The 16,108-nt window shown below is 35.4% G+C and overlaps 2 protein-coding genes across 3 annotated transcripts; both read right to left on the bottom strand.

Moving 5' to 3' along the window:
• Window positions 1-2,072: 2,072 nt before the first annotated feature.
• On the bottom strand, window positions 2,073-8,488 carry LOC103841691 (RNA cytidine acetyltransferase 2). 2 transcript variants are annotated; one of them, XM_009118242.3, is made up of 27 exons: window positions 8,332-8,403; window positions 8,105-8,243; window positions 7,919-8,010; window positions 7,653-7,824; window positions 7,461-7,583; window positions 7,200-7,373; window positions 7,007-7,117; window positions 6,796-6,929; window positions 6,603-6,696; window positions 6,301-6,399; window positions 6,074-6,210; window positions 5,854-5,951; window positions 5,339-5,474; window positions 5,155-5,242; window positions 4,980-5,079; window positions 4,857-4,909; window positions 4,469-4,645; window positions 4,340-4,377; window positions 4,072-4,165; window positions 3,804-3,983; window positions 3,598-3,706; window positions 3,440-3,509; window positions 3,229-3,364; window positions 3,019-3,147; window positions 2,803-2,928; window positions 2,558-2,623; window positions 2,073-2,458 (listed from the first exon to the last, which is right to left on the bottom strand). In XM_009118242.3, the coding sequence occupies exons 2-27, from the start codon at window positions 8,207-8,209 to the stop codon at window positions 2,222-2,224; spliced, it is 3,078 nt and encodes a 1,025-aa protein (XP_009116490.1). In that variant the 5' UTR covers window positions 8,210-8,243; window positions 8,332-8,403; the 3' UTR covers window positions 2,073-2,221. The 2 variants fall into 2 exon arrangements, with proteins under 2 accessions (XP_009116490.1, XP_009116491.1); XM_009118243.3 differs by having other exon boundaries at window positions 2,222-2,458; window positions 5,339-5,462; window positions 8,105-8,488.
• A 2,227-nt stretch (window positions 8,489-10,715) lies between these two features.
• Window positions 10,716-14,689, bottom strand: LOC117128207. Its single transcript, XM_033280095.1, has 2 exons — window positions 11,429-14,689; window positions 10,716-11,205 (listed from the first exon to the last, which is right to left on the bottom strand). Exon 1 carries the CDS (start codon window positions 13,796-13,798, stop codon window positions 12,425-12,427), a length of 1,374 nt encoding a protein of 457 aa, XP_033135986.1. The 5' UTR covers window positions 13,799-14,689; the 3' UTR covers window positions 10,716-11,205; window positions 11,429-12,424.
• Window positions 14,690-16,108: the final 1,419 nt, after the last annotated feature.

Genomic DNA, 16,108 nt, shown 5'->3' with positions numbered 1-16,108 from the left:
TGCGGGAGCAAGAAACAGGTTTTTGCCTTCATACAAGACAGGTTACAAAGCCGTATTAACTCATGGTCAGCAAAACTCCTATCCAAAGGCGGCAAAGAAGTTCTGATTAAGTCTGTGGCCCAGGCTTTACCCACTTATGTAATGTCTTGTTTCCTTCTACCACAGGAGATTATCCGTAAACTCACAAGCGCAATATCCCGCTTCTGGTGGAGTACCAAGAATAACAATCGCGGGCTCCATTGGGTTGCGTGGAAAAAGATCTGTGCTCCAAAAGAGGCTGGAGGATTGGGTTTCCGAGATCTTAAAAACTTTAATCTTGCATTACTTGCGAAGCAACTTTGGAGACTCTTACAATACCCTAACTCTCTCTTGGCACGGGTACTAAAAGGTAGATACTACCGTCTCTCGAATCCGCTTGATACCAACAAAGCGAGTAACCCCTCTTATGTGTGGAAAAGTCTTATGGCGGCCCAGTCCCTACTCAAAAGTGGCCTTCGAAAGTCTATAGGAACGGGAGACAATACCCTTGTCTGGGCAGACCCTTGGCTCCCAACAACCCCGGCACGACCTGCCATACCATGCGGTCCCTCCTTCAACCCATCGCTTAAAGTTGCAGACCTCCTAGACCCGGTATCAAAAACTTGGAAGCTTGATCGCCTACGGGAACTAGTGATTCCTAGTGACATTCCCCTCATTAAAAGTCTGAGACCAACGCGAACTCCAAGATCAGCAATCTACTGCTGGAATCTCACCAAATCAGGTCTATACTCTGTAAAGTCTGGCTATGAACTGGCCATGGCAACAGCAGAGCCCTTGGAACCGGCACAAGTCCTGGAACCTAGCATCACCTCTCTTCAGGCTCGTGCTTGGAAACTAAGAACCACCAAGAAGATCCAACACTTTATCTGGCAGGCTTTAACAGATTGTGTACCGGTATGCAACGCTCTATCCAATAGACATTGCGGCAACGATAGGACCTGTCCGAGATGTGGAGCGGACGAAGAAACAGCAAACCACCTCCTCTTCGAATGCCCTCCCTCAGTCCAAGCATGGGCTTTGGCCGACATACCGCACGCTCCGGGATCGTTCCCGTGTGACTCAATCTATAGCAATCTAGACTACGTTCTATGGCGAGCAAGGGAGCGTGGGATCCCCGACAATCTCCTTGCTCCAGTCCCGTGGGTGATTTGGTACATCTGGAAATCCCGTAACGATAAAGTGTTTAACGGCAAAGCTACCACACCACTGGAAACGATCCAACTGGCCAAGTCCGAGGCGGAGAGCTGGCGCATTGCTCAACTAATTGATAAACCCGAGGAAGAAGAAGATGAAGATAGCCGACGCGAACCACTCCCTACCACATCAAGCGCCGGCCCGATTTGTTCCACAGATGCCTCCTGGCACAAAGACGATACACGGTTTGGAGGAGGAATGGTCCTGAAGACCGAGGATGGGATGATGACTTATGGTTCATTCGCTAGTAACCAAGTCCTAACCCCCCTACATGCAGAGTTCCAAACTCTGTTGTGGGCCATGAGATCCTCTATTCAGCTCGACCATAGCTCAGTTAATTTCAAGACTGACTGCCTACAGCTTGTCAATCTCCTTGAAGAAGACGACGAAGACAAATGGCCATCATTGTTGGCTGAATTCGATGAATTTCATCTTATTCGTTCTATGTTCACCTTTTGCTCTATTTCTTTTATCCCCCGTTCACAGAACATCCGAGCCGATCACCTTGCAAAAGGAGCTCGTTCTCGAGGTTTTATGTTCTCCCATGTAAACACTCAACTTCCGGATTGGATGGCCGTAGCAGCCACCCAACTTGAAGTTTCTTAATAATATATGGAGCTTTCGATGCCAAAAAAAAAAGAACATCTTTCATTACATCATAACTCTTACTAAACTTCAATCATTTGCACATGTCTTCATCATCTACTGTATCCACCTCCTCTGACTCGATCTAAGCCATCATATACACACTTCAAAGGTTTAATGTGGAGATTTGGAGTGGTTTAACATGACACATCTCATATCCCCCTGCTGATCTCTCATTCATGAAGACATTAGAATATAGCGATTTAAAAGTAATTTCATTGAAGTTTTAAACCATTCCTGATTATAAAATCAAGATTACAACAAATATAACCAAAATTTTTTAATATAAAGATTCATTATTCATGGTGAAAACTGTTTTGATCATTGCAAATAAAATTAGACTTCAGGCTTTTCTCTTCTTGGAAGATTTGGATTTAGACTCGGAGGAATGCTTATCCTTGCTTCTCTTTTTGGGGGTTTTATCAGAACCATTTTGATTCTCCAATTTGGTAGACTCAACACTGACAATACCACTTGCAGGGATCTTTGAATGTTTCAGAGCCTCTGCTTCTTTGTCTCCAATTACATATTGTTGAAGCTCTGCATCAGTTGATCCTTCTGTCTTCTCCTTCATTTGTTCCTTTAAAAATACACAAGGACGAGCTCTATCAAATTACAAACGAAGCAAAGCAACACTAAATAACATCTTTACACGAGAAAGGGAAGGTAGGAGAATTACCTCGACTTGTTTTGCTCCTTCCCTGAGATCATCGTCGACAGATACATTGTGAGGTTCAAGTACTCTCTGCAACGATGAACCGTAAGTTAGCCTTTATAAAACAGATGGACTTAGTTTAAACCATATGTTGCACACAAAGCAATGGCAAAAAAGATCCAAACACTGTTCTCGGTTCTGTAAATGTTTTTCTTATGAACATTATTTGATGGATCAATTACTGAGAAAAGAAAACAGTAAGGAGTTACCCTTTGCAAACGAGGGCGGGCTACTTCAATCTCCTTTGCTGCAATCCCATTCAGATACTTGTATAACTCCCTTAAGACTTTCAAGAGAAGAGAGTGTATCTGTCCCCTCTCCAACTGCATTTGTCTCTGCAAAATCAAATATTCAAATGTGTTGGCACGTTTTCTTAACATGATGTGGTGAACCATAATGAAGCAAAATAGTGTTAAACACATTACCTCAATGCTAGAGAACTCTGACTCCTGCAATCCCAAGCACAGCAATACAGATGCCTGAACATATGACAGTGATACAGGGATCTTCTCTTCAAAATACTGATGTGCCAATGTTTTGCAGATGTCATAAACCTTTCACCCATAAGACAATGAAACTGGTTACAAACAGAAATCAGTTAACCTAAGTTCAGTTCTCAAAAATGAAATGCTAACCAGATTGAAGTCAGTCATATTGTTGGTGAACACTCTGAGCCTCTCCATATCAAATGGAGAAAGTACACCGTCAAGTGTCTTCAAAAATCCGTCTGATGAATCAATCCCTGTGAAGTTGATCTTGGGGTTTAAGACACTGCACAAAGAATGATATGACAAGGTAAAATAAATATTACTGCAAATAATGACAAGAAACTGTTAAGTGCTTTACCTCATTGCAAGTTTATAATCCATCTTCTTGAATTTATCACTCAACAGCTTAGAGAACCTTATCCGGAAATCTGAGCAAAGCAAAATAAGTTCTCGAACATTAATGATACACTAGGAAGATCAAGAAAGTTTCAGTTCTTGATCAAAGAATCAACAGACCTTTATAGAAGGGAGCAAAGAAACCCAACTCCTCGGACTCGTTGACTTCTAGTTCGTCATTCTTTAAAGGTTTTAGAAGCATGCTTGTGTGCTCACCAGTCACAGCACTCTGATCCAAGCACAAGGAATAAACCACTGTTACAAATCCACTACAAGAAATGGAATCGTATAAGCAATCAAGGAGAGAGGATGGAGGTATTCTCAACTGGGATTTGGCTAACGTAGAAAGGCGCAAAATTATGCTTTCTCCAAAACCGGAATAGGTCCAAAGTAAGACCAAAGGAGACACCAATGTAGTGGAGCCTCTCGGGTCGTCGTTCATTGAGTGGAACAAGTAGAGGTGGAAGATTTGTGCGAGGCTTTACTTGCTCCTCGAGCATGGAGACCTGTCAAGAAAGAGCCAATTAAGCATGTAAACAAGAGAAACAACTATACAATCCATGGCCCACACAGATATATAGAAAAACTAGAAACCTTCTCAGCAGCCTCAGTAACTCTAATGGGTGAATGCTCAACATCAGCTTCATTATCTGCTTCTAAGATTGGAGAAATCTGGCCCTCAAAATATCTGCAAATGTCGATCAGCATAGTAAGGAAGAGCAGCATTATTTGTTTAAGAGTATGACCACACCAAGTAAAGAGTACAAAGTCTAAATTGTTCAGCTCAGAACCTAACATTGATATAAGAAATGTATGGGATACACATGATAACAAATTCGTATGTGCATTTTCATGAGATTACCTGGTCAAGAGCTCAACTGCAGCAGAACCATATCCCATCTACAAAGAAGGCAAACATAAACTTCTCAATCCCACACTAAACCTAACTGGACAGGTAAAAAAACATACGCATAAAGAAGAAAAACATTACTTTCATGGCGTTAGGGTGGACTGCTATGCGTACAATGCGAGCACCAGAGAGATGTGGAAATTCAATGTCCCGGAACTGTTCACAGAATTTCCATGGAATCTGGTCTCCATATGGTGAATGGCCATCCCTTAAACTTTTGAGAGCTGAGCTCTGAGATATCTGTCCTTCCAGACAGACCTGAAAAATACCAATTATGATGATGCTTAAATCACAAAGATTACAAAGGGACACAAGCTAGAAACTTATGACAAAATGTGTAAAAAGCTGATCATTTAATCTTTATAAGTCTATATTCATGAAGACTGTTGATTCACTGTTCTAAATAAAACTATTATGTGTTTCAGTAGACAAAGTAGACACCTAACAAGTCAGCAGTCAATTTTCTTACCTGGATAACACAGAGTATATCAGGAAGTTTGTTTTGGGACTCATCAACAGGACCTGTGATTAAAGGCAGTTAGACATAGTTCTGAAAATTTAGGTTTGTGGGAGAAAAGGAAAAATTGCATACCAAGTAACACAAATAAATGATGGGCAGGAGCATCAGCCAGCAGTTGAAGATCATTAGGAGAGTTCTTGTAGTGAGAAGAGACACATAGCGCCATCATTCTCTGTAGGGATGCACTTATATCAGTCTCTTGTCAAAATAATAAAAGAATGTATAGGATCAAATCAACACCATTTACCTGTAGAAACATTTCACTATCTTTGTGATAAGAAAAGAGTGTGTCTCGGTTGACATAATAGAGGTCGCACTCACTTGGCGGAGGATGGCTACACAAAAAGAAGAAAGAGGATGAATCAAATAAAAAACATTTATAGACGTTTACTACCGCAAGAAAAGAGAAAACTTCAGTAGAATATGCAGACCATGAAGGATTGGGCAGACTAGTAGCAACGTCAAGGCAAAGTAAGCCATTAAGCCAGGATTCTATTGGATCTCCAGAGGCGTATCTAATAGACTCATTAAGTTCTATCTTCTTGAAAAGACAACCTGCCAAATTAACTTGAGAGAGACAGAGTCATTTTCCCAGATAATGAATTTATCAGATACACAAGTAAAGTGGGCTACTTATGCATGGAACTTGAATTAATCTTTCCATGCTTCTTGGAGGAGAAAATGAAAATGAAGGCAACGCTCTTCAAGAGGAACGTTTACATATATTACTCAAGCTACAATGAGATTGAGCTCACTGCTAAACATAGGAAATGAAAATTTTATAAACAAATGCTAGAAGCACTATACTTTTCCTTCCTAACCACAAACATGCATCTGCGCCATGATTCTAGGAAAGATGAGTTTATTCTCTTAAAGATGAGCCTCTAAAAATATTCCCTCATAATTTTCACATCCATGAAGGAAAGCAAGAAGCATAAACTAATACCAGAAAGAGAGCCATCAAGACCAGTGGATGGAGCCCGGCTTTGCTCATCTAATTGTTGGAGGAGTTTCAGTGATAAAGATCTACCAGTTCCTTCATACCTTTCAACAAAAAGAAGAAGAATCAAGTAAAATCAGTAGCATGAGTATCCCTGAATTGAAACCAAAGCATGCATATAACTCCCACATATTATGGAAATAACATCAAACTATGTTTCACATACCCGCTGACAGTTGACGATAGGAACACTAAATAAGGACCAAGCAAAGACTTCACAACTGGTAAAGGGATAGCTGCCGCTTCATCAATAACCAACAACTCTACTTGTGAGAGCTTCTCATGCTCGTGAGGTTGTATATACTAAATGAAAAAAAAACATGGAACGTGTCAGAGATAGACACATATCACAGCTGAAAGACTATGAATTAATTAACTGAGGAATGAACAAACCTGGATAGTTTGTCTATGCTGCTTGATGATATTTATCCGTACAATAGCTTTTTTGAAATCAGGATTCGCACTTTTCACAACATCATAATCAAGGTGCTCCTTTACAAAGAGAGAGCAAAAGGTATTTCAGAAACATATATGACCACATTGCAAAGCAGAATGACATTCTTCTTATTTGAGCTAGCATAAGCCAAATATTCAGTGATTATCTCAATAAAAAATGCATGTCTTTCACCTTGAAGGTTTTACTAAATGAAATGGAACAAGTGCTAGTAGTCTATAGGAAAATAAATTTGCTTTACCTTATATTCAAGTGCATCAAAACCTTTGCAAACAAACTCAAAGAATGTTTTCAAGTTGTCAGGGCTTGGTGCAGTAATGTAAATGTTTGAGTACCTAAAAGCCAGAAAAAAAAAAAATCACACACCAATAATTTAACAAACATCCCAGAGAAAAATTAACCGAGAGCAAATGAACATATGGAAGTAAAATTACCCAGCAGCTACGGCACCCGCAACAGCTAAACCAAGTGCAGCAGACTTTCCACGCCCTCGACTAGCAATTAAAGCAACTATGCTGCGAAGAGCCTTATCCAGAATTGCATCAAAGAAAGTGACAACAGCTTTACCCTACAAAAATAAATGCAGAATCTCCATTAAACATCAGCCATAAGACAAGCAAGAGCATTAAAAACACAATTTTGAACCTGGTCCAGTGTACAGCATTTCTTGATCAAAGGACCAACTGGAAAATCATCACTTAGTTCATCTTTCAAATTCTTCAGCTCCCGTTCTGCCTCAGAGAGACCCTCGGAATCCTTTAAGTGGCACACAATATTGAAGAGTTATCATTGGAGTTTTGGAGAATATATTTGTCACAATGGGGGCTATAAAGATTACCATTTCTGTAGGAACTGGAGTAATAGATCTGATATGCGAGGAAAGCGGCAATATATTCAGCTCGTCATCCATGACAACACATGCTTTGCATGAAGCAATTGATAGCAGGAAACGTTCATTGAATCGTCCGGCAGCTTCAGAATGGGACTCGGTTCTGAATCTGTCATGGACATCCTAATAAGATGATATAAACAGCAATTAGTCAATGTTTAAGCCCCCATTCTCTTAAGAGTAAGCAATAAATAAACATGTGGTTCGTACCATAACCATGGTGCAAAGACTAGTAAGCGATGTAAGTGATCGTAATATCAATACAATCATCCCACCACCTTCCACAGTCTCAATCGTCCTTGCTAGTAGATTGGGAGTCAAAGCTTCAAAATCCTGAATTTATCATTACCCACAAATGAATCAGTAACCTTTAGTAAAACATTTAAGAAGAGACAAAAGTACCTGTAAGATGCACATGCCGAAAGTGTTTCCAAGGATCCGCTCAGAGTCTTTGTACAAGCAGTGAGTAACTCTTCCCACATCAAGCAAACGCGAGAAGGCGTCAAGCTTCTCAGGGTCCAGCTGTCCTCTCTCCCTCAACCTCTTCAGCTGCTTCGTACGCTTCTTCTTATGACTGACAATCATCATTCACGACAAAGTTATCAACTTTCAATCCACACTCTCCAGAGCTAAAACAAGAATATGAATTCTAAAGCTTGAGACTTTACCTGCTGATGTCAAGTTTGTCCTTGTAGCACCACAAGACACTGGGATTAGACTTAATCACTGCCTTTGACAACATGTGGTGGAGGTTCACAATCTGTTAAGAGAAGAAACAAACACACACAAGTTTAGTGGGGATGTTGTGAGTGAAAAGTAGAGAGCTTTAGAGCAAGGAGGGGGGAACACTAGACCTGGTCACGAGACTTGTCACCGATGATGACAAACATGGAACGGTGTCTCAGTTTGACACCGTTCTCAATTAGAGTCCTGATACGTTCGTCTACCTTCTTCCTCATTCTTCTTCTTCCTTAATCCTATTCTATTAGAGCTCTGAATCGAAGAAAAAAATGAAATTAGGGTTTCGAAATTGTGCAGTAGGGTTTAATGATGGAAGGGAGGACAAGAGACGATGACACACACAGACAGAAACTGAAAACGACCGGAAACTACTAGGGTTTTCCGACAAATTGTGTAGCAGGGTATGTCGAGATTCGAACCCACCACCTGGCGGTTTATTTATAAACACCGCTAAACCAGCTGTATTTTTTAAAGATTGTAATTGGGCCTAAGCCCAAACTCACTGGGCCTTAGCCCAAAGTCACATAAGAAAAAAGTATATGCTATTTAATATCTTTTTGAAACAACGCGGTCACGCGGCTATTATCCGACCAGAGCAGAGCAGACCAGGTTCGAAACGAAAACGAGTAGAATGCGAAACCACGCGCCTAGTGGAGCGGGTGGGAGAAAACTGTATCCATCTTCGACGGGGTTTAAGATCCATTTTGAGTCAGTGAGAATGGTGGAAGTGAAGAGGAAAGCGTCATCCTTACGTTTTTTTTCTCTCTTAAAGCTTCACAGAGAGAAAAAAAAAAAGAAGAAAAGTCTTTTGAAAGCAATCATCTTTTTTCTATTTCAACAAACACTTGTTGTTGTTGTTATATATCTTCTGTTTGGGTTATTGTCTCAGTCTTTTCTTCTGATCTGGGTTGTCCTCTGCTCTGCTTACTTTAGTTGTTTGGTTGCAGAAAAGAGAAACCCTTTATAGGGTTTCTGATAGTGTTTTTGTCTTATGGGTTCATAGGTGAGTCTCTGTCTGTCTCTCTCACTCTCTTGTTTGTTATTGGTGGTAGACTGGTAGTGAATCATGTGTTAACTGTTCTGAAGAAGTTTGAGAGAGATTAGAATGGTAAAAAAAAAAAGAGATAGAACTTTTTTTTTCTCTCTTTGGACTGGTTCATGCAATTTAGTTTCCGTGGAAGATAATCAATCCATTGAGACTTGCTTGCAGCTTTTAGACTGAGTTGGAAAGTATAGATTTTGAAGAATATCAAATTGTTTACTCAAGTGTCTACTGCACTCAAGTGTTGCTTATATATCTTGTTTGAAATCTTTTTTTTTTTAAAGCAATTGTAATTAGGTCTAGCGAAGTTAAGTTGTTCAATGCATTACTTCTAAATGATTTAGAAGTTGCTTTTTTTTTAGATAAAGGTTGCTTTTTTTTTACGTTTTTGTTACAATGGTTCAGTAACAAGTAAAGAAAGAGGTAGCAGAGAATGGGAGGAAGCGGAAGAAACCAGTAGAATCTGAAGAAGAGAGTGTGTTTATCTTTCCTAACTAAGCTAGGTGAAGAAATGGACTCAGTTTATCATTTTTGCTCAGGGTCCATTTTATCTTTAAGACGGGTCTGGTTAGGACCTGAGTTTGATTCAGGGTGCATCTTGGTTTCATACATGGAGTCTGATTTCTTTGGGAACATTGTTCTTTTGTGTAAGTTTCCATGGCGTTCTGAAACTCTAATCTCTTGGGAACAGAGTAGGCGAAAAATGCTCTTTAGTCGGCTATGAAAATGCAACATTTTTGTTCTATAATATCTTGCAAATCAAAAGAAAGATGCTTTAGATTGTGTACTAAGGGGATGATTGGTAAGTGCTGTAGCTTTATATTTTTTGCTGTAGAATTTAATCTGTAGATTTATTTGCTGTAGCTTTCCTTGCTATAGATTTCTAAAGCACTATTTTTTTGCTCTGGAAATAAAGCTCTCTACAGCAATATTTTGATTTTGCAGAGATTTTTTTGCTCTGAGCTTTTTAAGGAAAGCAAAGCTCGATTGCTTGAAATATATAGCTGTAGACTAAATTTTGGCTGTCCAGAGCATCTACAGCCCCAACCAATCATCCCCTAAATTAAACAAAACACAAAAAATAAATAGAAGCAATCTGATACACACAACACAATGAAAACTCAAGTACACAGATTCTGATGGATACATGACACCATGAATAGAACTTCCCATACCCTCTTTTGAAAAAAATTAACTTTTGTTCAACTTGCTGCTAAATCTTGATGCCTAAAAGATCTTATCAAATTATATGTTTGTTGTATGCTACTTAAAACCAGACAGTGACGGGCTGACTGAGGCCTTTTGACTTGGGTAGTATTTTAATGGTTTTGGCTCTTGCATGATTGCATCTTTTAAAATTTGTCTTTAGTGATAAAAGCTCTTTGTTCACACATCCAACAGAAACACACGTTTACTTATTTTTTTTTTGGTAAAATGTGAATATTATACCAAAATGGAACAAGAGTTTTTACAAGGCTTTGAGATTAAAACATCAACATCATCATCGTCAAGAGATTGAGATTAAAACATCAGCAGAAACACACGTTTACTTATTTTAAGAATCAGACTAAAACATTAACATCATCATCAAGAGATTGAGATTAAAACATCAACATCATCATCGTTTGATATAATATGGAAAATTAGCAAAGTTATTTATTTGTTTCTGGGCTTGAAATTACTTATATGTATTCTCATTTGATATTGATCAATAATATGAACAACATCATTATAAGAAATGAAAATTATAAAAAGGAAACACAAATATTATTGAGAGAAACCAAGAAAGACGGTACAACATAGCTTAGTTAGAAAAGATAAGGGTATCATGCAAGTTAGATAGCTTTTGCAGACAAAGACCGAACATCGTAATGCTTGTAGCATTACTCGCCATTTCCACTTCTCCTCATTTACGTCTCTTTGGATTGTTCTTGTGTCCCCTCCGGTGAGGATGTGGTTTCTGTTCTCTTGTATAATAGTTCCCGCACATTCCACATTTGACTGTGTCCGTCTCCAAGATCGCCCTTAGTTGTTGGGTCGACGTAATCGCCGTCCCTTCACGGCTAACGTTGTTTTCTCCGGTAGTGGCGCCTGCGGGGAGGGAAGACTGAGTCGAGGATGATGAAGTTGAGTTGTTTTGCGATGAAGACATCTTCTTAGGGTCTGTTTTTGCTTAATCAAACAAAGATATCCATTAATCAAATGCTTTAAAAATGAGAAAGAATATGTAAATGAAATATATGATTTAGAAGAAAACTATGAAGTAACCATAGAAATGTGAGGACATTGAAAAAAAAAAAATATATATATATATATATATAAGTACAAGACATTAACCAGAATAAAAGAGACCAAGTATTGGTAAATATTATACGCATATGCAAATACACATTACCTCAAAGAAAATTTATATGGTTTTTTTTTTCTCTTGCTTTGTTGCTCTGCTCTTTTAATATTTGAAACTGAGTCTTGTAGATTCTCGATATATATATCTGTAAGTTTTTTCATTTTTCATGATTTTTAAAAAAGAAAAAAATTCTTCCATGGTTGTTGCTAGCTAGTTGTTGTAGACCCTTCCTCATGGTCATTGACTCGCTGGTGAGCTACTAATCAAAACTAAACTGGAGAAAATTTTAAATTATGACATTTTATATTTATTTTATCTCATCAATAAATATAAAATTATTTCATAATTGTTGGTAGTTGTTGTAACATTTAGTCTTTCCTCATGCATGGTCATTGACTCATTGGTCAGCTAGAATCGAAACTGAAATACCCAACTAGAATTGGAAAGAGGATAAATGTAAATGAGCTAACTTCGGATAAAACCTTAAATGAGTTTCGTTTGTTCTCGTTCTATTTGACATGTCACATCTCTTTATGCAGATTGCTAGAACCAGAGAGTGAGATTGATACGCGAAGTAATCACCAACACATCAGCAATCTTAATTTAATTACAAAAGAATAGAAGAAAAATCACATGAGTTACTCCGAGCTAAAGACAAAACAACAATATCAAAAAGAAGTTTTGCTTTTATGTTATATAAAAATTCATGGAAACCACCATGCTCTGTCCCGAAGATGAGATTTTCAAAAGATAAGAGCATGAGCATTGGTGAACCCCCTATTGGGGTTCACCCAATTTTTTTAATATTTTTTAGTAGGGTCATAAATAGTTATGAACCTGTATTTGTTGTTTTCTGCATTAGTGAACTCGGAGAAGAAGTTCATAGGAATAAAATAATAATATAAATTAAAAAAAGGAAAATTTCAAATTATTGAGAATACATAAATAAAATATTAAAATATATTATAAATATTTTAAAACTTTTTATTCAATACATAAGAGTAGATTACATAAATTGAGAAATAGAAGAACATAAAAACATTATTAATCTTCATTACCAAACTTTTGCCATATATTTTCCATTAAATCAGCTTTCAAACGATCATGCTTCTCTTTATCTCGAACTTCTCTGCGAATGCCTAACATATCACCGACATGAATACTTTCTCTCCGTTGCACCCTCGAACTTCTGCTTGTCTCTCCTGACTCGAACTCAGATGTATCAATTTGAGCGTATTCGTGTCGTTCGTTCTCTACTATCATATTGTGCAATATGACACAAGTTCTCATAATCTTTCCTATCTTTTCCTTGTCCCATAGTAGAGCTGGGTTTTTAACAATTGCAAACCTCGATTGCAATACTCCAAAAGCCCGTTCGACATCTTTTCTGGTGGATTCTTGACGTTCAGCAAATAGCTCAGCTTTAGGACCTTGAGGAAGTGGGATGGATTGGATAAATGTTGCCCATTTCGGATAAATTCCGTCTGTAAGGTAGTAGGCCATACGATAAGTGTGGTTGTTGACCTTGAACTTAACTTTAGGTGCTCGACCTTGTAAGATGTCATCAAAAACTGGTGACCGATCAAGAACATTGATATCGTTGAGGGTACCTGGTAATCCGAAAAATGCGTGCCATATCCAAAGATCCTGTGATGCCACGGCTTCTAAGACAATTGTCGGCTTGCCTGAACCACGTGTGTACTGACCTTTCCAAGCTGTTGGGCAGTTTTTCCACTCCCAATGCATACAATCGATGCTGCCTATCATCCCTGGAAACCCGCGTACCTCTCCGACATCGAGTAATCGTTGAAGATCTTCAGGTGTAGGGCTTCGTAGATACTCATCTCCAAACAAATAAATTATTGCATTAGTGAAATTTTCTAAACATAAACGTGATGTACTGTCACCAAGTCGGAGATATTCGTCATATGTATCTCCCGATTGACCATATGCCAGCATACGTATAGCTGCCGTACACTTTTGAAGTGCAGATAGCCCGTTCCTTCCGCAAGCATTTCGTCTTTGCTGAAAGTATGGAACTTCATTAGTTATACGTTCGACAATGCGAAGGAACAATGGCTTGTTCATTCGAAAACGCCTCCTAAACATTTCCGGTGGGTATGTAGGATTTTCCGTGAAATAATCGTTCCATAGTTGATTGTGTCCTTGTTCCCGATGTCTTTCGATATAAGCTCTTCTCGTCGGCTTGTTGGGATGAGCATGAATCACTGAGTCGATGAAATTATCAACTACTTGGTCGACCATTTCTTCTAAAGCTTCATCAACTTCATCACTTGATGAGGAAGACATTGGTGTTTTTTTTCCTAACATGACAAAAGTTTTCTTAATAATATAAAAGTTGTCATAATTATATAAATTATTTTCAAAATCTATATTTTTAAAATACTCTTTCATCATTTTATTATATAAAGCTTGGTTCTTCAAAGTTGCTAATTAATATGATCGCGACACATGTCAATAATATATTTAAGATTGTGACATGTGTTAATTTATCTCATAATTAAAAACAAATATACTAAGATATTAACAAAAACGAATTTATTAAAAATCTTATTATATATATTATTTAATAGTAATTTTCCTTTGTTTAAGATCTTACTCAAAAGATAATTGCAAAAGATTATTTGATAATAATTTTCCTTCTAATATTGTGACATGTGTTTAAATATACAATGACTAAAAATATATATATATTAAGATAATAAAACGATTTTTGAAAAAAACTACTTAAAAAATTATTTAAGAGTAAAAAAGATTTAAAAAATAGTTAGTAGTAATTGTTTTAGAAAATTTCCTTTTTTCAAAATCCTAAAAAATAGATTTGAAAACAAATTATTTAATATAATTTTTTTCTTATTTTTAAGAAAAATCCTTTTTTATTATTTTAGTATATGTATTTTTGATTATGATATAGTTTAACACATAAATGTTTTTAGAAAAATAATGACCATGTGCAACAATCATGTTAATCATCAATTTTGAAGAACCAATTTCAATATAATATTTTATAATTATATTTTCATTAAAACTAAGAAAACAATTCTATTAAATAAAAATATATACACTAAAATAATAAATTATTTGTACAAGTCGTTTTTGGTATACACTAAAAACGAAAATTATATAACTTTTTTCAAAAAAAAATCAGATTTTAATAAAGGAAAATTAACATTAAACACTCTTTTACAATTTTTTTTAACAGTATTAAAAAAATCCGATTTTAATGAAAGAAAATTAACATTAAACACTCTTTTACAATTTTTTGGTTAAAAAGTTTTTAAAAGGATAATTACTATTAATATTTTTTACAGTCTTATTATTATTGTTATTATTACTTATTGTTATAATTGTTATTATTATTATTATTTTTCATTATAATGTTTTTTTAAAAATATACGAAAGAGTGAGAATTATAAAAGATAAACATTAAATTTTCAGAAAAAAATGTTAAACAAAAACAAATTGTAAATTCCTACAAGTACAATAAATTATTTAATAAAAACATGAAAAAAACTAATTTTAAAATAAATAATATTACTTTTTTAAAAGCATAATTAAAAGAAAATTGTAAAAGTAATCTTATTATTTTCTTATAAGTAAATAAATTTCCTTTTTAACAGATAATTGTATGTTAAAAAATTATGACAAAATAGCTACAAATATTCAAATCTATATTTAGGTTTAAGCTTCCACATATTATTTTACAAAACACAATAGTATTTACATGAAAAGTATTACATGAGTACTTTCTTTTAATTTCTTGATACAACTCAACTTTTTATTATTCTTATTACATCTTATGATGCTATCATAACTTTTAATTTTGATGTTATTGGCGTACATGAGTATGTGTAAATATGATAAATATGTGTTTGTATGTATAAGACAAAACATATAAATAATTAAACATAATTTTTCTATTAAAAATAAAATAGTTGTATAAAAATCTAAAAGAATTTTTTTTTATTAATTTCCTTTTTAAAAGTCCAGATAAAATAAAAACGTAAAAATAATCTTATTTTTCTTATAATTAACTAACTTTAATTTTTTAATAATTTTGTGTTATGAATATAAACCAAAATTAACTTTAAATATTTCACCTGATATGATTGTGATATGTGTCAATTAAAAAATTAGATTGTGAATACGTCAATAAAAACTTTCATTATGTGAAAATAACTTCTTATTTTCCTAAAAGCATAATAAAAGAAATTTCTAAAAGAAAATTCTTTTCTAATATTACCAATTAAAAAATTTTCTTTTTGTTTAAATCGTGACCAGAGAGAATTGTAAAATTTTATTTAATAATAATTTTTACTTCAATTAACAAGAAAAATTGTAAAGATATTAATGTTATTGAAAAAAAAAGAATTTTAAAATTTGCAACTTTTAAAAATAGTTAATATTAACTGGAAATAGTTATTTGATAGAAATTTTATTTATTTTTAAATCCTAGACAAAATATAATTGTACAAGATTATGTAATATTAATTTCCTTTTCTAAAATCCTACAAAACTGCAAAATAATATTTTATAGTTGTTTTCCTTTTTTATTAAAAAAAATCCTAAACCAAAGAAATTTGTATAATATTTTTAAGTCCTAACCAAAAGAGAATTGTAAAACTTTGTTTGATATTATTTTTAAGAGAGTATTTGGTGATGAACATGATGATAAAAATTATTTAACTAACAAAAGAAGTGTAAAAT

Source organism: Brassica rapa, chromosome A09, assembly GCF_000309985.2.
Source record: "Brassica rapa cultivar Chiifu-401-42 chromosome A09, CAAS_Brap_v3.01, whole genome shotgun sequence".
NCBI classification, from domain to species: domain Eukaryota; kingdom Viridiplantae; phylum Streptophyta; class Magnoliopsida; order Brassicales; family Brassicaceae; genus Brassica; species Brassica rapa.
The sequence above is the reverse complement of the archived record's forward strand: the minus strand, read 5'-3'. Positions and strand labels throughout refer to the sequence as shown.

What these genes read in the sequence shown, in the direction of transcription:
- LOC103841691 (XM_009118242.3), bottom strand. Translation starts at nt 8,209, where the DNA reads ATGAGGAAGAAGGTAGACGAACGTATCAGGACTCTAATTGAGAACGGT. An exon ending in CTCCAGTTCCTACAGAAATG is followed by an intron (nt 7,118 to 7,199) that starts GTAATCTTTATA and finishes TGCCACTTAAAG; the next exon opens with GATTCCGAGGGTCTCTCTGA. An exon ending in TCTTGATGGCTCTCTTTCTG is followed by an intron (nt 5,475 to 5,853) that starts GTATTAGTTTAT and finishes GTCTCTCTCAAG; the next exon opens with TTAATTTGGCAGGTTGTCTT.
- LOC117128207 (XM_033280095.1), bottom strand. Translation starts at nt 13,798, where the DNA reads ATGATGAAAGAGTATTTTAAAAATATAGATTTTGAAAATAATTTATAT.